At 36.5% G+C, this 24,694-nt stretch overlaps 1 protein-coding gene across 4 annotated transcripts in view; it reads left to right on the forward strand.

Annotated features, from left to right (window-relative positions):
• Positions 1–24,694, forward strand: part of SUPT3H (SPT3 homolog, SAGA and STAGA complex component) — a 677,491-nt gene that overhangs the window by 2,557 nt on the left and 650,240 nt on the right. For all 4 annotated transcript variants that reach the window (XM_069065839.1, XM_069065837.1, XM_069065836.1 and 1 more), the window contains exon 2: positions 23,608–23,711. In XM_069065839.1, coding sequence (XP_068921940.1) covers positions 23,608–23,711 — 104 coding nt within the window. The remainder of the gene's footprint in view (positions 1–23,607; positions 23,712–24,694) is intronic.

Genomic DNA, 24,694 nt, shown 5'->3' on the forward strand with positions numbered 1-24,694 from the left:
CCCCACACACAAACTAGCCATGTAACCTTGGGCAAGTTACTTAACCCCAATTGCCTCCAAAAGGCAAAAAAAAAAAAAAGGAGGCTTGGATTAGATTACCTCTAAGGTTATGTCCAGCCTTAAATGTATGATCTTATAAACTTCTTTGGTCTTCATAACAGTTCTGTGACTTATGTAGCACAGGTATCATTATTCACATATTACAAATGTGGAAATAAGGCTTGGAGAAATTATGACTTTTCCAAGGTCATAGGGCTGTCTGGATACTGGGACCAGGTCATCTAACTGACTGCAAGGCAGTCAACAAGTATATAAACTGTACTGTGTCCTAGGCACTTTGTTAAGTGCTGGGGGTACAAAGGAAAGCAAAACCTTTGTCCTCAAAGAGCTAACAATAAAATGAAGCAGATGACATGTGAATAACTATGTATAAATATAAAATTATATAGAGTAGATGAAAGGCATCCTCAGAGTGAAGAAATGGGGGATGTGTGTCTGTGGGGAAGGACCCAGAAAGACCTCCCGACACTGGTGGGATTTGAGCTGAGTCTTGCAGAAGCCCAGGAAGGTGAGGAGGTGGAGATGGGGAGGGGAACATTCTAGGCATGGGGGATAATTGGTGAAAAGGCACAGAGTGGGGAGATGGAGTGTTGTGTGTGAGGAGCAGCAAGGAGACTAGTGTAGCTGGATCATAGAGTAAGTGAAGGGTAGAGTAAAGTGTAAGAAGATTGGAAAAGTAGGAAGGGGTCAGATTTGGACTGGCTTTAAATGCCAAACAGGATATTATATTTGATCTTGGATGTAATAGGGATCCAGTGGAGTTGTTGGGCAAGGGGAAGGTGTGGCATGATCAGACCTGCACTTTAGGAAGATGACTTTGGCCTCTGAGGGGAAGATGGATTAAATTGGAGTGGGGAGAGACTTGAGGTAGGGAGACCAACCAGCAGGCTTTTGCAGTAGTCCAAGTTAGATGTGGTGAGATCCTGAGCTAGGGTTGTGGCTTTCTGAGTGGAGAGAAGGGAATGCATGTGATAGATGTTGTGAGTGAAGGAATGACAAGAAGGAATGACAACAGATTGGCTGTGTAGGATCTGTGAGTGAGGAGTTGAGAATACCACTGAGGTTGTCATGGGTGACAACAATGTACGCCTGGGTGTGACTAGGATGGTTGTGCCCTCTATATTAAGCAGTAGGAAAGTTGGGAAGAGGGGAGAAATTTGGGGGAAAGAGAATGAGTTTTGTTGTGGATATATTTGAGTTTGAGATGCAGGTGTGATATCCAGTTAGAGATGTTCAAAAGGTGATATGGAACTGGAATTCAGGAGAGACTAGGGCTGAATGACTAGATCTGGGAATCATCAGCATAGAGATGATGGCTGAACCTTTGGGAGCTGATGAGATCACCAAGTGAAACAGGATAGAAAGAAAAGAGAAGTAGCCCTAGGACACAGAGCCTTGAGGACCATCCACTGGGAGAGGGCATGACATGAATGGGGATCCAGCAAAGGAGACTGAGAAGGAGCAGTCAGAGCAGTAGAATGAGAAACAGGAGGAAAACCGTGTCATGGAAACCTAGAGATTATCAGGTAGAAGAGCATGATTGACAGTGTGCAAGGCTGCAGAGAGGTCAGCAAGGATGAGGGCTGAGAAAAGGCCATTAACTTTTACTGTTAAGAGATCATTGGTAACTCTGGAGAATTATAGTTCAGAGTTTTTTTCTTTTTTGCATGGAGAATTCAATTTTTATTACATCCTCTGTACTGATCAGACTGCTTCTGAAATACTTTATTCAGTTCTGAATCTGCATTGAAAGGCAGATGATAAACTGAAAGTGTCCAGAAATGGTGAGGAGCCTGAAATACCATGTCTTATAAGGTGAACAGTTGATGAACCAATGTTTATCTTGGACAGGAGACTACATGGTTCCTAAGGGCCCTTCTAACTTTGATGATCCTGTTCTCTTAAAGTAAAGTGGGGAAAGGAGCATGATGGCTCCTTTCAAATATTTGAAAGGTATTATGTAAAGGAGGGATAATTACGCTTGCTCTGTAGTGTCTGGGCAAAGAACTAAGACTATACATTACCAGGAGAGAGATTGTAGCTCAATATAAAGACTCCTCTAGCAAGTAGAGATGTTGCACAATGGCAGTGTATGATTTATGGGCACTACCTGTCTCTGGTTGAATTTATGGCGAGGCTTGATGACCACCTTTCAGGGATATTGTGTATGCATGCATGTGCATTATATATACATACACTCACATACATACATTGATCTACATAGATCAATTTATCTATCCTCTCTGCAGGTGAGGGTAAATTGGATTAGATGATTTAACAGCCTTTCTCCTGTCAAGGTTCCTTATGATGAAGTTAGAAAATTGTTGCTAAATCTTTGGGAAATTTCTTGCCTTAGGTAATAGTAATAGTTGCTTGGTAATTAGTTATAAATTGTTTCTCATTCAGATGTGATAGTTCAAATTATGTAACTATGTTTTCTCCGATTTACAAATAGATAAATTTGGGGACAGTATGGTGACTTATTTCCCTAAGGTCATGAAAGAAATTAATGTCAGATAGAAGTGTAGCATCAGGCTACACCAGTGTTCTAGTTAGCCAATATTAATTTCTTTGTTAGTTCTCTTTTTTCCTTCACCTCCGTTTTGGTAGTGTACTTTTTAGTTTGGAGTATTTTCATTTTCAGAATCTGTGGTACCTTGACTTTTGTCAAAAAAAACTTTTGTTTTTGCATAGTAAAGCAGTTTAAGAAATTTCAGGTGTCACATGGGTAAGTCAGAAGTTTTTTTTTGATGCTGCCTGGTGATTTAATCAGTGTAGAAGTTTTCTTGCCTGGGACAGGTTAAGTGACTTGTCCATGGTCAAGTGACTTGTCCACGTTCATAAAATAAAAATAATGATAATAGTAATAATAATATTAACAATAATAACATTTATATGGTGCTTTAAGGTTTGCAAAGGGTTTTGCAAATGCAATCTCATTTGATGCTCTTAACAACCCTCTAAGACAGGTGTTATTATTATCTCCATTATACATGAGGGAACCAAGACTGAGCTGTTAAGTAATTTGCTCAGGATCACTTAGAACCTGTACGAGTCTGATTGTTGGATCCAAGTTGGATTCCAGCTTTGGTTTTCCCACTCTAAGTCCAATATTCCATCCACTTTTTCACTTAGCTGCCAATGTGTGTCCTGGCAGGACTTGAACCCAGATTTTCCTCATCCTAAGGCCAACACCCTATATTTATGAATTCATACTTCCTTTCTCATCAGGTTTTAAAGAGAGATTTTTTTTTAATGTCCTTACAAGATAATTTTCCCTTTGGAAATAAACATGGATTTGGAATCAGTCATAGATTTTGGGTTTTCATTTGATTAGAATTAGATGCTAATGAGAACAAAGTCTGATCCTATTGAGCCAGTTAACTTTGTTAAGAACTTTCTTAGATAAGACATCTGCCATATCCCAGGCCTTAAAAGTGTCTTAATACCTTTGATCACAAGGCTGTCTATTACCAACTATTTCATCACTACTGATAGAAGAACTCATAGCATGTATCCTACTGATTAGTGATCCAATAGTGTTACATACAGATATTTAGAATTTTAGAACTAGAATGAATGATAGAGATCATCTAGACTTAAGACCTTTATTTTATAACTATGCAGAGTGTTTTGTAGATCTAGAGGTCAGCACATGTACAGAAACCAGTGTCATTAAAAATTTTTTTTTTAAGTTTGATATAGTAGTGATAATTTTATTACCATGTGGTTTAGGTAGGTTAACCATCTTCAGAGTTTCAGAAGTCTGAATGAAAGCCATAGAACTTCTTCCAAACTTAAAGAGCTCTTTACCCACCCCCATCATTTTACAAATGTGAAAACTGAGTTCCAGTCAGGTGAAATGTCTTGATCAGGGGTGGCCAGGTAGCACAGCGAGTAAGAGCACCAGCCCCAGTGTCGGGATGACCTGGGGACGGAAACCGGGCTCAGACACTTAGCATCCACCCAGAAACACCTGGCTGTGTAACCTTGAGCAAGTTACTTAACCCCAATTGCTTAGGGGCAGCCAGATGGCTCAGCGAGGAAGAGCACTGGCCCCAGTGTCAGGATGACCTGGGGATCGAATCCGGGCTCAGATACTTAGCACCACACACAGAAATAACTGGCTGTGTAACCTTGAGCAAGTTACTTAACCCCAATTGCTTAAAAAAAAAAAATGTCTTGATCAAGGTTATATACTTGGCTAATGGCAGATGTAGGATAAGAAGCTAGGTCTTCTGTCCATTAATCCCCCCCCCCCCCCCCAATTCCATTGCTTTAGAAGTAAATAAAAAACAGCTCTCCCATCTTTATTCAAATTAAAATGATGTCTTTGGAATGAAAGTACATATCCTTTGAAATTGACTGTAATTAAGTAAAATGTTTGCTTGGTAGTTTATAGATTTTTTGCTATTTCTAAATGACTTACAGTCTAGGCTGGAAGGCACCTCTCACCTAGTACAGTATCCTTATTTTACAGATGAGACTTAGTGATTACATAGGTAATAAGTAGAATTTCTTCAGCATAATACATTTAAATTTACTAATTAAGCTGGAAGAGACCTCAAAGCTATCTGGTTCTTTCTTTGCATTTAAACCATTTAAAAGCATATAGTTATGTATTTTCTTTTGTAAGACATGTACATGTACAGTTCATTTCAAAGAGTACCATTACCAGGATGGCTCTGTATAGCTAAGATGTTTTCATGTGCATAGTAATAGTGCTTTTGCTAAAATACCTTTTTCTCTAACAAACAGTTCCATGCAACAATAATAAGCACACCAATAGCTGATATTTATATAGTACTTTATAGTTGAAATAATATAGAAAAATGCTTTACATACATTTTTTTTCATTTGACCTTTTCAACAGTCCTGTTAGGCACTACAGGCATTATTAATCCCATTTTGCAAAGGAGGAAACTCTGGCTCAGAGAGGTTAAGGGAGATGTCCATTTCTACACAACTGATAATTATCGAAGGTTTCCTCTTACTCCAAGTGTGTCATTCTTCCCACCATACCTAAGAAATCAAGCAAGGAAGAGACCTCAAGGTAAACACTACTTGGTTTCAGGAAAGTGCAAATGAACAGTTTCAGTCTTTCCTGACTTTGGATTTTCATGCACTCATTTGCTAATACTAGTTCTTAAATTTGATTCCTTTGAGTTACATAGTATGGTGGAGTGGATAGACTGCTGGACTTGGAGTCAGAAGACTTGGGTTTGTATCTTGCTTTGGACATTTACTAGATGAGTGACTAGGCAGGTCAGTTGATCTCTGGGCCTTAGGTTCTTCATGTGTAAAATAAAGGTGTTGAATTAAATGAGAAGTACCTTCTAGTTCTTAAAGGTGATGTATTGAATAGTGAAAAATTTAGTGTCAAAGCACTTGATTTGGAGTCCAAGGGCCTAAGTTCAAATTCTGGCTATACCTCAAGATGTGTATGACCTTAGGGAAGTCATTTAACCTCCCTGGGCCTTAGTGTCCTTATCTGTTTAGCTTAGGGGATCTGTAAAGTCTCTTTCAGATCCAAATCCAGTGATTCTTATGAATTATCTATCTTGTCACCTTTATTCATTCCTTAGTTTCTACCAGAAATCTGAAATCAAAAGCAACAGCTATTTAATCAAGACAGTGCTTTTTGTCTGTCTTAGAGATTCTCTGAGAGAGATCATGAAGCTCAGAATTATGAAATTAGAAGGCACATTAGAAGCTATCTAGTTCAACTTGCACCTGAACAAGAATATTCTCCATAATATATTTTACAAGTGGTCATTTAATAAATGAGATGGAATCTCCTGAGGCAACCTATTACATTTTTGAATAGTTCTAATTTTTAGGTTTTTCCTCACATCTATTCAGTTTCAAAGTGACGGTTCTGGAGAACAGATATTCACACTCTTGTATTTTTTTTAGCAATTTTTAAAAATAAATTTAAAATTTATATATTGACTTAATTTTTCTGTTTCCTTTGCTATGTTCATCTTTAAAGTTGCTATGATTGATTATAAAGTCCTTGAGGGTGAGGAACCTGTGGTCTCAAGTCCACTTAGGGCCCTCCAGGGCCTCGAGTGCAACCCTTTGAGTGATTCCAAATTTCACAGAACAAATCCCTTTTAGTAAAAGGATTTGTTCTGTAAAACTTGGATTCAGTCAAAAGACTGCACCTAAGGACCTAGAAGGCCACATGTGGCCTCAAGGCTGCAGGTTCCCCAACTCTGGTATAAATAATAAACTTAGATTACCAGAAGAGACCTTAATGATAATCCAGATCATGCCTTATTTTGTAGATGAAATTACATGATGTAGTTATGGACAGAGTCAGGAATCAAACCCAGATCTCCTGACTCCTAGACAGTGAGATCACAAATCTGTTAGAGTATAGATATGTTCCAGACACTGGACTAAGATACATAGTTGTGAGAGAGTTTAGTTTCTTCTCTCAAGGATTTTATGGCCTATTAGTAGGAGAATTAAGATACATGTATAAATAACTACTGCAAAAATAATTTTTAATGTCTTACTTGGAATTCAGTTTAATAAACATCTGTTTAATCTCTGTTTTGTTCAAGTCTCTGTGGTAAGAGGGAAACAAAGATAGACCTTTCATTGTCTTAATAGCAATGTTACAGAATAGTTTGTCAAAAAGAAAAAGACACCATTTTAAACTTGTACAGTTTTTTAAGAGACTAAGGTCATCTAGAGCATCTCCTAAAAACCATTTTGAATTCTAGGGGAAACACTTATTGTAAATTAAATGTCCATTGTTTATTATAGGTAGCAGATAAGTTTTATGTTAAATTTATAGTATAAGTAGGGATGTATTTTTTATGCCACGAATGTATACTATATAGTATTTTGGAGTTCCTTTTAGAAACATTGTATACAGTTCATTCCCATTTCCTATGACTAATAATAATTTAGTAGTTTAAAAGATACAAACTTGTGGTTGTATATTTACTCTTTTGAAATTTGGTTATAATATATGATTTATTTGATGTCCTTGTTGAGGAGTAAAACCCTCAATTATAATGTTCCTATGGGAAGATAGAATTTGCTTCATGGCAATCTCCTTTATGATTTGGTTTCTGACACTGTGGTGGAAATTAGTGCTGTTTGTATAAGGCATTTTACCTGCCTATAAGTAATTTAGAATATAGTTGGAGAGCATTTGATTCTGATTAATTAGTTCTTATAGAAGATGGGATGAATTGTAGCTTTTTGGGGGGTCTTGTTATATAGAAATTATCCAACAACTTCCCTTCCCTCTCTCTCCAAACATCAAACCCCTCCTCCAAAATCACTAAAATAAAAGTAAATATACAAGCTTGAAGGAAGAAAAGTGTAGTCTGTGTGGGTATGGCAACTTAAAACTTTCTAACTTGTTTGTTTATTCATTTAAATGAATATGTTTCATTTCCACCCATTTAGACATGAAATATGATTTTTCACAATGAAGTCATTCACTAAAGCATTTAATTTGATATTTAAAGAGTTAACTTCATCTGTATCCTCTAATCAAGTATCAAGTATTATCTGTATTCTCTAATGAAGAGAATACATTCCATTGGCATTTTTGGGGGGGCTTTTTTTTGGAGGGGGGAGGGCAGGGCAATTGGGGTTAAGTGACTTGCCCAAGGTCACATGGCTAGTAAGCATTAAGTGTCCGAGGCCAGATTTGAACTCAGGTCCTCCTGACTCTGGGGCTGGTGCTCTATTCACTGTGCCACTTAGCCACTCCCTCCACTGGCATTTTTAAAAGAAACTTCAGAGGCAGCAGTAGGAATAACATAGGAATAGTTGAATTTCATCTGTATCATCCTCCAGAAAAGCATTAAGGTTTTGAAAAATTGTGCTGGGATATAGGGAAAACTCACCAAATTAAGTCTTGCATTCTTTTTTTTTTTTTTTAAGCAATGGGGGTTAAGTAACTTGTTCAAGGTTACACGGCCAGGTGGTTCTGGGTGGGTGCTAAGTGTCTGAGCCCGGATTCGATCCCCAGGTCATCCTGACTCTGGGGCCGGTGCTCTTACTCGCTGAGCCACCTGGCCGCCCCTGAGTCCTGCATTCTTGTCTTAGCTTTCCCACTCACTAATTGGACCTCCCGGCAGGTTACTTCATCTTTCTGGGCCTTGATTTCATCATCTTAAAATGAAGAGTTTAAGGTCTTTTGCATCTCTGAATTTATGATTCTATGACTAAAAAGTTCATAATCTTCTAGGTAACTTACTGGAAGGTGTCCTCCCTCCCTGTCCCCCATGAGACAGTTTGAGTACTAAATAATATTAGTTATTTTACTCCCTTTTTGTGTTAGAAAGAGATTGTTATATTTATACATGAAGAAATTGAGGTACTGGAATATGAAGTGTAATAGAAATGGATTGAAATTGTTCTCATACAGTCACTAAATAGAAGGAACTTAAGGAGATTATAATTTTTTTTTCTCCTGCTTCTAGGTATGATTAAACAAAGGTATTTTCTCCCATCAGACTCAGATAATTTTTATAATTATTATACTAAGCATACAAGAAATACTTTAAATGAGTATATAGAACTATATAGTCATCAGTCCTCTACCTAGGTTAAAAGTGTATTGCTTTGTTATGTTATTGTATAAGAGATTGTATTGTATATTGTATAAGGGGATTGACTATAGAATATCCAAGCCCATGGCAGAACCAATCTATGAACTTCAACCCTTCATTATACTCAGATTTAATAGTCTCAGATTTTCTAGATTTTATACTTCATTGTTTTTGGTTTCTATACCTGTATCTGAGTGGGATATTCTTGTTTAGATATGTAAATGGATCAGTCCAGTTAGCATTTTGTTTTTGCTGTGGTAAGAATATTAACATAGTACTGAGAAGAGAAAGACACATCTAAGTTTTATTGTAATATTTCAACCTAAATTGTTGGTTGGGGGAGATTTTACATAAATATAAACTCTGAAGAGAAAATTGACCCAGGGCCACCTTTTTGTAGCTGCTTTCATGAAAGGGTCTGCAATTGAACTGACAGGATTGTGACTTCTACTTTTTAGACAGATAATGGAATACTTTCAGCTATCATTCATGGTTGGTTAGGCATCATCCTTTTTGTTATCCGGAAAGAAGTTTGTCTGGGAAATGGTCATCTCTTGGTGGATGTACCTAGATACTTTGAATCTGGCAGGAAGAAGAGTATTTCTCCTCAGTGCATCAGTAGATCTATAAGTAGGTAATGGCACTTTTGCTCGGATAAACATCAATGATATGCACTTAGTACAGTGCCTAGTACATAGTGAGTGTTTAGTAACTGATTACTAGTTAAGCTTAGTTAACGGATTAGTTTGCCAGTAGCAGGAGCTGAGGTGAGGGATAAGCAGATCACATTGATCATCTCCAGATTGTCAGTTCTGGTATTGATTGTTTCCTCCAGACAAGTAAAAGTGCCTAACCAGAGCAGTCCACATTTCCCCTTCCAAGTCACTGTCTAGGTAGAAGGAGAGATTAATCTAATCCTAAATCCTTGCCACCATGACCATACCAGGAAAGTCAATCAGCTCCACAGCATGCTTCTGGTTGAAAGCCATTTTTCTACTTTTACCCCTGACAGTGATTGGGGTTTATTTTCTGTTGGTCATCTCTGCTTTTCCCCTTGCCCTGGAACTTTATTTACTATATCCTGTATTTCCTTCCTTTGAGGTTTCTTAAAGCTATAATATTTTTTCTGCTTCCAGGGACAGTTTTCTCTACTATTCTTGCTCTGACCTTCTTTAAAAATGTATGAAGACTTCCATTCTTCATTCTTTCCCTGGTTGCTTTGCTTTGGGTTGCAGATGATGAACACAAACTTCCTTGTCTGGTGTAGGACTAGAATTATTGGAACTTTTCAGTCCAAACTCCTCCAACTTTATACAAGCAGGCCTTCCACGTGATGCTGCTTGGAATGATCAATTCCTCAAGGCACATATCACATGGCAAGATTTCATATAGCCTGCAGGATGCTTAGAGACTGTCTACTGCCTTCTAACTATAAGAAAACCGACCTGTCACTATAATGAAATATTTCAGGCACTCCTCTACCTTTCACATTTAACATACTGGTCAGGGCCTCTTTTTCTCCTTTTGGGTCTGTAAGATTTTTATTGCTTTTACCTACTCAAGGAGGTGAAAGAACTATCACCTCTTCCTCTTACCTTTTAAATTAGTTGGTTCTTTTTTTGAGGAAGAGAGACTACTGAGTTTATCTTTGTAGCTAAAATATGGCTAATCTAGAATGCAAAGACTGGAAAATAATTGCTTTTCTTGAGTGACAATGTCATTGCTCTTTCTGGACACATCTTTATTGGTGCAAACTTGAGGGTAAATTATAGAGATCGTTGGAAAGGGATTCTTTTTTTCCATTGATTATTTTGGTGACCAGAAGCACATATAATTTGGAACCCTTAGTCCTGATAATTAGTTTCTATTCCTTAGAACACCTGTATGAGAAACTCCACTCTTCAAAAGTCTGCACTGAGGTACCTTTGCCAAGTGTTTCTGCTTAGCCTTGTGACTATTACTTTTTGGGAGACAGTTCTGTCAACGTTTTTACATCTTGGATATTTGGTGACTCAACCCATGACATGAAGAAAAGAATTGCTCATAATCTGCTCTATGGATCATGAGTCTTCATTCTTTCTGAGCAAATATTGGTGACTCCTCAGTTTTAAGTCCAGTGGCAACTTCTTCAGAGTCATTAGTAAAGCACTGTCTAGTTCTACTCCCTGTAAAATGAAGGATGTTGGATGGACCAAGTTGATGTCCCTTCTAGTTCTAGTAGTCTTTGGAATGCTGTTGTTTGAATGACCTTTTTAGGAGGCAAGTGTAATTCAGTGGAATGAATATTGGATTTTAAGTTGGAATAGCTAGGTTCTAGTCTTATCCTTACCAGTAATTAGGTGTTTCACCTTGAGAAAGCCATTGCTTCTCTTTGGGCTTCAGTTTCTTTGTCCATGAAAAGAGCTGTCTCGGGGGTGGCTAGTTGGTGCAGTGAGTAGAGCACCAGCCCTGGAGTCAGGAGGACCTGAGTTCAAATCCAATCTCAGACACTTAACACAAAAAAAAAAACTAGCTGTGTGACCTTGGGTAAGTCACTTACCCCCAATTGCCCCCTCCCCCCAAAAAAAAGAAAAAAGAAAAGAGCTGTCTTCACCAGAAAAGAAAAAAAAGAAAAGGGAGAGTTACATCATCTCCCTGTAGGGCTCCAGAGGTTTCTTTCCAGCACTGGAATCTATGAATTGAGGTGCTTGATTTCTGATAACTGGAATTGCCCTTTTTTTGACCAGTCCTGCTATAACTTCATGGCCTTCTTTTCATGACTTAGCTCACATCAAGGAAACCTTGGTTGAGGAACAAATGGGAGTCTGGCAGATTGCTCATCCTCTAATAATGCTCTCTTCTGCCTATTTCAGTCAAGTCCCTCATTTGTGCAGGACCTAGAAATTCTTAGTTGCACTAAAAATATAATAGATGTCATCCTTTTCTTAAATATATCCAGAAAGATCCCAGAATTTTAAAAATAAGATGCTTTACATAAAAAATTAAAAATATTTAAAGATGATTTTTATATATAAACAATTATTCTCAAACTCCTTAATTTTTATCACTATACAGTATCCTTTTAAGCATGGTCAAATACTGAACATTTTAGCCTGGTATAAAACTCTCTATGGTCCTATAATGTCTACAGTCTCAGAAATTGAACAGTAGTCTAGAGTTGTAAGAGACTACAGACCCCAACAGTCCAATCTGATACTATATAAGAATCTTGTATCCAATAGTAAACATTTATTAAGTGCTACCTATGTATCAGGCACTTTGCTAAACTAGGAAAGCAGCAAAAGACAATCCCTGCCTTAAAGGAATTTGCAACATAAGGACAACATGCAAACAAATGTACACAAAGAAAGCTATATAAAGACTAAATAAATAATTAACAGAGGGAAAGCACTGGAAGTAACTGGGATTGATGTTTCCATTCCAAGAAGTACTCATTCAATCTTTGCTTGAAAACCTCCAGTGAGGGAAAACCTAATACTTTCTGAGGCAGCTTTTTCATAGTTAGCTTGAATAATTAGGAATTATTTAGATTCTTTTATTAGAACTATTATTTCTCTTATATCAAGCCTAAACCTTGGTCTCTGCAACTTTAACCAATTTCTCCTAATTCTCCTCTCTTTGACTAAAGATACCAAGCTGAATTCATATTCCACATAAGAGCCCTCTAAATACTTATTCATATCTCCATTGAGTCTTATTTTTGCCACCCTAAGCATCCCTCCAAATGGTCCTCATATAACATGGTCTAAGGCCACTATTCTAGTTGAACTCCATACTTGTCAATATCTTCTTTAAAATGTATTGTTGAGAACTAAACATAATACTATCAGTATAGTCTGATCAGGGCAGAGTGCAGTGGCATTTCCTCTTGTGTATTCAGTACTTCTCTTGGTGGAACATCAACTGGTCTTATTTCCTGCCATGAAATGTCTTATGACTTAAACTGAATTTCCAGACAACAGAATCTTCGTACTTTTTTCGGTGACCTATTACCTAGTCATAACTTCTCCATCTTCTATATTTGAAGTTAATTTTTTTTCCATCCCGTTGCTTTTAGTTGTTAAGATGTTTCTGGAAGATCTTGTTAATATCTTTTGTACATTTTATTATTGTTTCTTTCCAATTTTGTGTCATTTTTTAAATTTGACAAGTAGATTATATTTGCCTTCATTCAGATGATGGATAAAATTATTAGATAGCACAGGGGCCAAGAGAAATTCTTGAGGCACTCCACTGGATATATCACTTAAAGTTTAAATTGAACCATTCTTTAGGTGTGGTCATTCAACCAGTTTTGAATCCTGATTGTACTGTAATCTAGCCCACATCCATTTCCATCCTGACCACAAGAATAACAAGAGAGAAACAGATACTTTGTTGAAATGTAGGTAAACTATATTTTAGCATTCTATTGATATATCAATCTAAAATTAGGAAATGAGATTAATCTAGTGTCAGAGGTCCTTGATGAAGCCAGTAGGCTTTCTCTCATGACTTTCCTTTTCTTTGATGTTCATTAGCCATCCCTTCAATAATAGAGAGTTTTGCCAGAAATCAAAGCTAAGTTTGGACAGGTAGGTGCTACAGTGGCTAAGAACTACAGACCTTGAGTCAGGAAGATGTGAATTCAAATTTAGCCTCAGACACTTACTTGCTGTGTGACTCTGGGCAAGTCACTTAACTTTGTCTCAGTTTCTCCATTTGTAAAATGAGCTGGGGAGGGAAGCAAACCACTCCAGTATTTTTGCCAAGAAAACCCAAAAATGGGGTCACAAAGAGTTAAATGCAACTGAAATGACTCAATAACAAAAATCATCCCTTTAATAATACAGAATTTTGCCAGAAATCAAAGATAAGTTCATTTTGTCTATAGTTTTCTGATTGTGCTTTTTTTCTCTTTTTAAAATTGGGACAAAATTTACATTTTTCTAGCACTGTGGAACTTCCTCTGTTCTTGAAAAATCTTTCAGATTATTACAGATGACTCTGGAATAATGTCCCTTAGTCCTTTTGTTACTCTAGGTTGTAGATCATCTCTGGTAATCTGAACTCATCAGAGATAATTAGGTGCTCTCTTAACATTTTCTTACTTATCTTGGCCATCGACTCCCTATATGCCATTCCAGTTCTCTCCATACTCTTCAGCAATAGACAAATCTTATTTCCTTTTCTTTTTTGTTGTTCACAGTGTCAATAAATGGGCCTTCTTGGTTCTAAGTGTTTATTGCTAGCTTCCAATTATTCTGAACTTTTAGTACTCTTGAAACTATTCTTTTTACAAGACCATGCCATGCTTTTATATTCATTTTTTATTACCTACCCTTGCTTCTGTCTTCGTGGAAAATCTTAAAATCTTAGGATCATAGATTTAGAGGTAGAGGGAACTTAAGAAATCTTTTAGAACAATACTCTCTACCCCATTTTACAGATGAGGAAACTAAGGCCAGGGAAATGAAGTGATTTTTCCAGGGTCACAAGGTTGAAAAAAGCAGAGCTAGATTTGGCCCCAGGTCCTCTGACTCTGAACTCAGCACTCTGTGCATCCAGATTCTTCTCTTTTGACAACTCTTCTTTTTTCTCAGTGGAACTGTTTAACTTCTTGGCTTCAAATTATAATTTTTGAGAGTTTCCTATCCCTGTTTTACTTAGAGAATTTTAGTCCATAAGATCACACTAATTCTTCCTTTGAATCCTATGTAACAAGCTCTTCTCGAATTTAGGGATCTGACTATGCCTGACTTTACTTTTTTTTTTTTCCTCTCACATTTTCAAAGATAGAAGAATGATAAATTTCTTCCCAGGCTCCTATAATTTCCATTCCAGAAAGTAGTTCCTACTTCAGAAATAGTTTGTGGTATAGTTTAAAAAATTTCCAAGGTTCAAATTGCAACTCTCACTTTTTATGTAACTTTGAGGCAAGTCATTTCTCTGGACCTTAGTTTCTTTCCCTTTAAAATGAAGACCTTGACCTAGATCAGTGGTGTCAAACTGAAATAGAAATGGGTCCACTAAGCCATATATAAGGATTCCTGAGGGCTGTATGGCGACTTAATTTTAAAAATGTAATGTTACCTGTGTTTTGTTGTATTTTTATTTATTAATTTTAAAAATGTAATGTTACCTGTGTTTTGTTGTATTTTTATTTATTAATTTTAAAAATGTAATGTTACCTGTGTTTTGTTGTATTTTTATTTATTTTGCGAAATATTTTCCAATTACATTTTAATCTGGTTTGGGTTGCACTCAGGAGTGTTGTGGGCTGTGTGCCCCTGCTGTGTGATTGACACCTCTGGATTATATAACCTCTAAGATTTATGTCAGTTTAAATCTATAATTCTGTGATCTTCCTTATTGTTTGTGCATAGGTTATAATTGGGAATTAAGTGTTGTGTGAAAGTAGTAGAAAGAATATTGTACTTAGAGTCTCAATAAAACTGGATTTGAAATCTGATTCAAAGCATCACTATGTGAGCATGGGCTTTTTGAGCTTCAGTGTCCTTATATTTAGAATGAGGATAATAATATTTGTAATAACTTCTATGTGACGTGCTGTGGGGATTAAATGTGATAGTATATGTAAAAGCCCTTTGTATATCTTAAAGTATTATATAAATGTCAGCTATTATCATCATAGGCATAGGACATGTATCTACTGTAATATTAATTGTACTTTACTTTCTTCAAAAAAATCCATGTTTTTCCTTATACTTTTAATTTCTCATCCCTGTGTGACTTTTAACACCTTTTATCAAAAAGCTTCTGTCAGTTCAGTTGAATAGGTATTTGAGTGGTTTACCATTTAGGTTAGCATTATGCTAAACTCTAGTACTGGGGTAAGATAGAAAAGAAGACTAAAATAGTCAGTGCTCTGGAAAAACACAGTCTCATTGGGAGACAATATGTATTTCCTGGAAATAATATAAGTAGGAAAAATGAACTGTACACTCCATACTACCAGAGCTCAGTAAAGAGAGATCATATTGTGGACTGGAGAAGTCAGAGAGGGCTTCATAGAAGAGGTTTAACAGGCCACTAATAAGAAAAGAAGAGATGAAGAAATTATAGCTGTGAGGAAGAGAAGGAATAAAAATTGGCAATGTATAGCCAGGTACAGTTAAGAAATTTTCCTGAGTCAAGTGGAGTAGGTTTGATAGGTGGGGCAAATTGTAGAAAGACTTGAATCTCAGGGTTAGAAGTTTGATTTTTATTCTTTGGTCAGTATTGGACTGCTGGATTGACTAGATTAAAATGGTATCTTAGTAAAATCAATCTAGAATCCTTGTATAAAGGTGGTTGGAGCAGGGAGAGATCAGATAAGTTATTTTTCTAGTAAAGATACGGGACTACGGTTTTTCCAGTGCAAATGTAAAGGAAAAGATGGAATTTGTGACATTTGTAAGGGGTACTGGAGAGCAAGAGGTAAAGATAAGCCTAGGTTATTGATAGGTAAAATGTTGCCTTGAATGTTAATTGCCATCATTAGAGATAGCTGAATTAAAGAGGGAAGATGGTTTGATAGGGGAAATAGGTTAAAAAAAAATACCTTAAAGCTGTTTTTCCTAATGTAGAGAATTTGGATAGGTATGCAAAAAAGGGTGGGATGGGTTTATTCTAAGATGAGGATTATAAAGCAGTGGTGCAAGTGAATGTGTAGGAATGGGTGAAAACTGGTTTTCCTGTACAACAAGATCTTTAGACATTATTTTAAAATAGTGCTTCCACTAATTCCATTAGAGTTGGTACTTATCCTTTGGGCCATTTGAAATCTTTAGCCACTTGTTTAAATCACAAGTTAAATTTAATTCCCTCCAATTTTAATACCTATAAAGAGATACAGTCTATGAGTGATGGGGCTGATATGTTTTAAAATGCTTTGTTTTTTGAGTGCTTTCACACATTATGTAATTTGATCCTTAGTTGACATATTTAGACTGATGAAATAATTTTAATATTTTCAGAAGAAAAAAAACCAGAAGGATGAATGTTACCAAAGAAGTTATTTTTGGATTACTCTTAATATTTATCCATATTACTGCTTCCTTCTGTTATATTTGAAATCTTCAAAAAAGCATCTTGGATAATATTTATAATGGTAATGTATTTTTTTCTTTGTAATGGGAGGTCTCATTCTAGGGACTGTGCTCAAATCAGGCATTATATAGTTTCATTGAAGTATTAACTATCTACAAGTAGATTTTTTTTGGTTATTGTAATAATTTATGTGTATCATATATTTCTTCCTACAATGAGATCTATTTTACTGGGATGGAAGCACTTATACTTATATTCAATAATTTAGTAAACTATAATTGTTACCAATATTCTGGGCATGAATAGATATTGTAAAAGTGTTCATCTTGACTTCTCAGTGATATGGAAGGCTTGTTATGATTTTTGCAATAGGGCAGTTACATTTCAGGCAGTTACATTTTTAGTTGTCCCCAAAATGTAACTAGGAAGTAATAATAACAATAACAATAATAATAATAGCTGGCATTTATGTAGCACTGAGATTTACAAAGTTCTTTACAGTGGTTTCCTTTCTTTTTGGGAGTTTTTAGAAGAAAGAATGTTTTGATCATTAAACATTTGGAATAGGTTTTAAAAAATCACATGCAAAGTTCAAGTTATGTTAAGAAGGGACTCTTCTCTTCTATTACAATAAAAAACTAGAACCATTATGTAGGTCTACAGAATCAATTTACTTCAGGAGTGGTTCATATGTTCTTAAAAGAAAAATAATGAGATCCAATATACATTATTTCTTAATAAGTGGGTGGGTAGATTGATTTCATCTATTTTTTGCTATTGTTAAAGAGAAGTATAAAATGGCTGTAACTATGATAATCAAGGTCCTAATATATTTAAGTTTTTAAAACTTCCTTATTATTACTTGTCTTTGTTCCAGGCTACATTAGTCATCAAAAATAGAGTAGCCAATTAAATGTAATCATATATTCAGGGTATATTTGCTAAATCAGCTACTCAGATAGTCTAAATTTAATAAAACAAAATTATTTTACTGTGATATTTTCAGAATAAAATTCAATTCTTTTAAATTAAAATACAAATGCCAGATTTTCTTCAGAGGAAAATTTACAAATGTGACATAGATAAAATATTTTCACAATGAGTGATTTTAAGTAGTGTTGATCAGAACTATCTTCTACTTAGTAGGGTTTGTATTTAAACTACTGCATGTTGAAATAATCTGTGCTCCATTCTGCACATCTGAATTCAGTTTGCAGAATATGGCAAACAGCTGCATTTCAATCGGATTGCTATAACAACTGTAGGACATTAACCCGTTGAGAAGATTACAGTAGGTTTTCAGTTCCATGTTAACTGTATTTATTAGAGAAAATTGACTTGAGTGCTTCTGCTTTTGACTGACATTTTTTTTTAACGTCTGGAAGAAAGGAAATAAAGCATTTGAGTGATAGGACTTTGATGTGTAAAGAAGTTAATATCCAAAGAAGCTAATTATCTCAAACATCAAACAAAGTTGTAGTCCAGGGAAATAATTATTTTAAAGAGTTTGATGAGCTATTGGCTCATCTTGTCAAGAAAATGCAATACACCTGTTTGATTTGTAAGTTAAATAATTTGTGAAAGGATGACCATAGTTTCAAGAAAGTATTGTTGGATACTTTCAGTGGTTCTGATATGAAACACTTGCACCAAAAAGTTGTGGTTTTGTCAAAAGTGTCAGTCAGTAAGCATTTATTAGGCACTTATTCTGTACTAGACACCAGTAAGTGCTGATACAAAGAAAAGCTAAAACATTGTCCCTGCTTTCATAAAGCTCAAAATCTAATGGGAAAGAAAACATGTGAATAATTATGTACATACAAAATTATATAGAATAGGTAAAAAGTGATCCAGAAATGAAGAAAAGGGGGATATGTGTGTGGAAAAGGACCCAGAAAGACCTCCTGACACTGGTGGGATTTGAGCTGAGTCTTGCAGAAGCCCAGGAAGGTGAGGAGGTGGAGATGGGGAGGGGAACATTCTAGGCATGGGGGATAATTGGTGAAAAGGCACAGAGTGGGGAGATGGAGTGTTGTGTGTGAGGAGCAGCAAGGAGACTAGTGTAGCTGGATCACAGAGTAAGTGAAGGGTAGAGTAAAGTGTAAGAAGATTGGAAAAGTAGGAAGGGGTCAGATTTGGACTGGCTTTAAATGCCAAACAGGATATTATATTTGATCTTGGATGTAATAGGGATCCAGTGGAGTTGTTGGGCAAGGGGAAGGTGTGGCATGATCAAGACCTGCACTTTAGGAAGATGACTTTGGCCTCTGAGGGGAAGATGGATTAAATTGGAGTGGGGAGAGACTTGAGGTAGGGAGACCAACCAGCAGGCTTTTGCAGTAGTCCAAGTTAGATGTGGTGAGATCCTGAGCTAGGGTTGTGGCTTTCTGAGTGGAGAGAAGGGAATGCATGTGATAGATGTTGTGAGTGAAGGAATGACAACAGATTGGCTGTGTAGGATCTGTGAGTGAGGAGTTGAGAATACCACTGAGGTTGTCATGGGTGACAACAATGTACGCCTGGGTGTGACTAGGATGGTTGTGCCCTCTATATTAAGCAGTAGGAAAGTTGGGAAGAGGGGAGAAATTTGGGGGAAAGAGAATGAGTTTTGTTGTGGATATATTTGAGTTTGAGATGCAGGTGTGATATCCAGTTAGAGATGTTCAAAAGGTGATATGGAACTGGAATTCAGGAGAGACTAGGGCTGAATGATTAGATCTGGGAATCATCAGCATAGAGATGATGGCTGAACCTTTGGGAGCTGATGAGATCACCAAGTGAAACAGGATAGAAAGAAAAGAGAAGTAGCCCTAGGACACAGAGCCTTGAGGACCATCCACTGGGAGAGGGCATGACATGAATGGGGATCCAGCAAAGGAGACTGAGAAGGAGCAGTCAGAGCAGTAGAATGAGAAACAGGAGGAAAACCGTGTCATGGAAACCTAGAGATTATCAGGTAGAAGAGCATGATTGACAGTGTGCAAGGCTGCAGAGAGGTCAGCAAGGATGAGGGCTGAGAAAAGGCTTTTTGATTGAAAAGATCACTGGTAGCTTCAGAGAAAGCAATTTTAATTGAATAATATCAGAAGCCAGATTACAGAGAATTTAGAAGAGAGTGAATGGAACAGAAGTGGAGGCACTGAATTTAGATAGTTTTTCTAAGGAATTTATCTGAGAAGGTGAAGACATTTGAATGATAGGTAGAAGGGATGGAGCAAGGTTTATTTTGTGGATGTGGGAGATATGGGTATGCTTGTAGATAGGTAAGAAGAGAGGGAGAGATTAAAGATTAGAAAGAGAATGGGGAGTTGAAGTGAATAGGGGATTGAGACTGGAAAAAAAAACCAGCATAGGAGATGATTCCCTTTGTGATAAGGTGACATTATTTTCTCTGTGGTAATGACAATAGAGAGGGGGCAGATGACTGAGAGATGTAGAGGTGATTCATAGGACTTGGGGATTTGAAGTTGGAGAAGTGGAAATATTCATTGATTGTACAAAGAGTTTTGAGTGTAGATTACAGGAAGTATGCATGAACAATGCATGAACATACGAGAATTAGGAGCAGGAAGATATTTTGGGAAAGTCACATGTTGGACTTAATAATATTAGGTGCCTGTGGAATATCCACATAAGATATCCAGCAAGCTGATAGAAACATAGAGTTCAGGGATCAAGAGCAAAGTAGCTGAGGCTTTAGGAGATGAAGTTCCTAAAAGAGAGAGTGTAGATGGCAAGGAATCTAGAGGTCAGACCAGTGATGAAGTGTGTTTGGGTTTGGGGTCTGAAAAAGAAGATTCAGAGAAGATGCTCAAGACTAAGAAAGGAACCAGAAGAGTGCTGTGCTTTTGAAGCCAAAGGAGGGTAACATTTTGATGAGGAGGTTGTGTGGGGGTGGGGAGCACATATACAATGCTGGAGGGAAATCAGATTAAACAGTTGGATCTGATAGTATAGAGGAGGCTAATCTTTCATGAGGAAGTTTCAGTCAAGTAGTAGGGAAGGTAGCCAGATTACAAGGGATTAATGAGTTAGTGTATGGTGAGATAGTGGGAGAAATAGAATAGGTCCTGGGCAAAATTCGATGGTCAAAAAAAAAAAAATTGGAGCAGTATGGTGGGTATAGAGGTCACACTGGCCTGAGCCAGTGAGTTGCTTGCCGTTTCATCCTTCCTCAGACCTCCATGGCTCCTCTCCCCCCACTCTCTATTTTACTGAAAAAAATTGAGGCAGTTTGCTGATAGGGATCTTTTCTCTTCTCTTCATCTCATGTCACTCAGATGCCCTCTGCCACTATCTTAACCTCTCTGCTGATCTCCATTCTCATATCTCTAAGTGCCTTTTAGACAATTGTGAGCTTAATGTCTAGTACACATCTTGAATTCAGTATGTCCCAAGCAGAATTCCTTATATTTCCCCTTAAAACCTTCTCCCCCTTCCAAACTTCCTTATTACTGTTGAGGACACTTCCCAGTTCCCTGGGCTCAAAACTTAGATCCTCCCTTCCCCATATCCAATCTGTTGCCAAAGCCTGTCAATTTCATATTTGCAACATCTCTCAAATATTCCCTGTTCTCTCTGGTACTGCCCTTATTCTACTATAAGAGCTCATCACCTCATGCTTGGACTATTGCAATAAGGTAGTGGTTGGTCTGCCTTCCACGAGTCTCTCCTCTCTATAACCCATCTTCTATTCAGCCACCAAAATGATTTTCCTAGAGCACAGGTCTGATCATGTCATTCCCATACTCAATAAACTAACCTTCTGTTTGGCATTTAGAACTCTCCATAAAGCTTCCTTTCCCCCTACTCCCCCCTCCCCCATCTTCTTATTCCTTAAAAACACACACATATTTTGTGATCTTGTAAACTGCTGTCTGTTTAATAATAATAATAAAAATAATAAATAATAATCTATATGTAGATGACTCTTAAACCTTTAGATCCAGCCCTACTCTATCATGAGTTCCAGTTGCTCATTACCAGCTGTCAACTGGATATTCTGGACTAGAGGTCTCTTAAGCATTTAAACTCAACATAGCAAAAAACTCATTTTTCTCGCAACCCCCTTCTAACTTTTGAACTTAACTTATTCTGTATAGGACACTTAGATTTTTCCATTCCCTTAGGTACATAGTGTTAGAATTTTCCTAGATATCTTACTCTGACCCCCACATATCCAGTCCATTTCCTAATCATATCATTTCTCCCTCCACAAAATCTCTTACATCCTTCCCCTTTTCTCTACTCACATGCTCACTATCTCATCACTTCTTGCCTGACCTGTTGCAGTAATCTCTTGATTAATCTCTGTAGTTCTCCTAATTCAAGTCTTTGCCCTCTCCAATCCATCTGCCACACAACTATCAAATGATTTTCCTACAGTGGAAATCTAACCTTTTTACTTTCTTACTCAATACACTTCACTGGTTCCCTGTTGCTTTTAGGATCAAATATACATTTCCTGTTTAACTTTTAAAGCCCCATTACAACCTGGCTCCACCTTATCTTCTTATTCTTACTACTCCTCTTCTTGTACTTTATACTCTGGATAAACTGGTGTTGGGTTTTGTTTTGTTGGCTATTTTCTACACATGATATACCTTTTCCCATCTCCATGCTCTCACTTCATTGTAGTGGCTGTTTCCTATGTCTAGAATATCTGTTAGAATCTCTAGTTTCTTTCAAAACTCTCCATAGTTGATGCCCCAAAATAATTACCCCATATTTATTTTGTATATCTGTTCTTATCAGGCTTCAGATACTTACTAGCTGTGTGACTCAGGCAAGTCTTAATTTCTCTGTACCTCAGTTTCCTCTTTTGTTGTATGGAGATAATAGCATATACATTTTGTTGGTTGGGTTGTTGTGAGTATAAAATGAGATAATATTTGTAAAGTGCTTTGTGAACCTTGAAGCCATCATATAAATAGTGTTATTCTCAGAATAATGTTTTAAATGGAAATATGGTTATGAAAATATAAAAAAAAAACCCTAAACAATCAAAACAAGCTAATGGATCCTAGGATAAGAACTTCTGCCTTAAGGCTTCAATCTAGCATCTTGGTGGAGGTAGGGGAAGGGGAAAACAAGTCAAGGCCTCCTGAAGAAGCTGAATCTTGAGGGAAATGGGATTCTAAGAAGTAGAGATGTAAGAATGGAGAATTCTTCAGGCATGAGAGCAGGTAGTTCAAAATCACAGAGAGGGGCAGATGGAATAGTTGTGTGAGGAATAGCAAGTAGACCAATTTGGATAGACCACTAGAGAAGGGCCAGAGTTAGATTTTGAAGAGCTTTAAATGCTAAAGGAGTTTGTATTTCATCCTGTAGGGAATAGGAAGCCATCCGAGTCAGTAAAGGGGGCAGTGACATGGTCATTTCTAGATATTGTGAAAGCATCTTGTCAGCTGAGTGGAGGATGAATTGGAGTACAGAAGATTTGATCCACAGAGACTGATTAAAAGGTTATTACAATATTCCAGATGGGAGGTGATGGATCTTTAACTAGTTGTGGCTGTGTGAGTAGAGAGAATAAAAAGAAGAGATACTGTAAAGTAGAAGCAAGATTTGGCATCTGATGTGATATAAACTCTCTTTACCAATAGGATAGATAGGAAGCAACTGTTCTGCCACTTAGTCTTACAGAGTTACGTTCCTTACCTAAATGAATTTTGTATCAAATCCTTAAGGATACTTGCTTTTTTGAATGAACATTGTAGTTATAATCATTTATTGTGTAAAATAGAACATACTGGTTTTCTTATGTTGATGAGCAAAGAAAGAAGATTATTGTAGATTATATACTAAGTAGAATATTTAAAACAGTTTGTGCTTTATTAAAAGTTTTATAATTGCCGCCATTCCTCATATATACTTTTATTTACAATTAAAACACTTTTGCAAGCTTTATTATTTCTTTTTGTTTATATAGATGAATAATACTGCAGCTAGCCCGATGTCATCTATTGCTACCTCAAGTAGTGGAAGAGCCACAGGGAAATCTACAAGTTTTGCTCTTGAACTGCAGAGTATGATGTAAGTATTGTATCTACATAAGCTTGAAACTGTTTAAAAAGTGTTCTTGAGAAGGAGATATGTCTAACAAAAAGTATTAAAAAATCAGTTTGGAAATGATTAAGAAAGAAATCATGTTGAATAGTCTTTACTATTGCATTTAAAATAAATTTCTAGTAGGGTAAAGCTGCGTATCTATAATATTCCTTTATGTGATTATAATGAACACTTGGCTCTACTTTGAAGAAGTTAATATAAGTGATTGATGTTGACAGACCATGACTTGTAAGTGGTTTCAGAATTTAAAAGACTTTGTTTTAATTTTTCAACAAATAAATGCATGTTATAGATTGTGCATTCATGAGAAAGGTCAAATATTTTTAAGTAGTTGAACTTGAAACCATTTAAGTTTATTATTTTCTTTATATATATAACATATATATATATATAATCTTTATCATGATAAAGATTACAAAAGATAAACATATATATGAAGGTTCCTTTCCTAATGCTCTATTTTGTGTGATTACTATTGCATTGCAACCTGCCTTATAAGACCAAGGCAAGCAGTTTCTGATTTGGTGGCAAGGAAAGCTTATTCTTCTTAAATGTTTGTGTGCTGGTGCAGCATAGTTTTTATTTCATATGACCTTTGGAAAGAGGAAAAAATGAGTTCTTCTTTTCCTGTGGACAATTTATCATAATTTGTCAGTCAGTTCAAAGGAGGTATTTCTTTCTGAAAATGAAATGGTTTCTTTTGAAGGCTAGGCATTATGAATTCAATTGATAGCTTAATTATAGAGTTCATGTAGTGATGATTATTAAATATAAAGTGAATTTAGGATTTGTCGTTTAGAATTTTCTAGTTGACTGTACCTGGACATGGTATTATAGTGATATATACATTGTTGTGGTAGTATTTGGGTATTCTTGGTGCTTAATGAGGCAACTAAGTAGTGCAGTGGATACAGTGCTGGGCTGGAATTTGGAAGGCCTGAATTCAA

The sequence above is a fragment of the Petaurus breviceps genome, unplaced genomic scaffold (genome assembly GCF_028583685.1).
Source record: "Petaurus breviceps papuanus isolate PSGF00001 unplaced genomic scaffold, PetGlider_PUasm1.0 90701, whole genome shotgun sequence".
In the NCBI taxonomy this organism is placed as follows: Eukaryota; Metazoa; Chordata; class Mammalia; order Diprotodontia; family Petauridae; genus Petaurus; species Petaurus breviceps.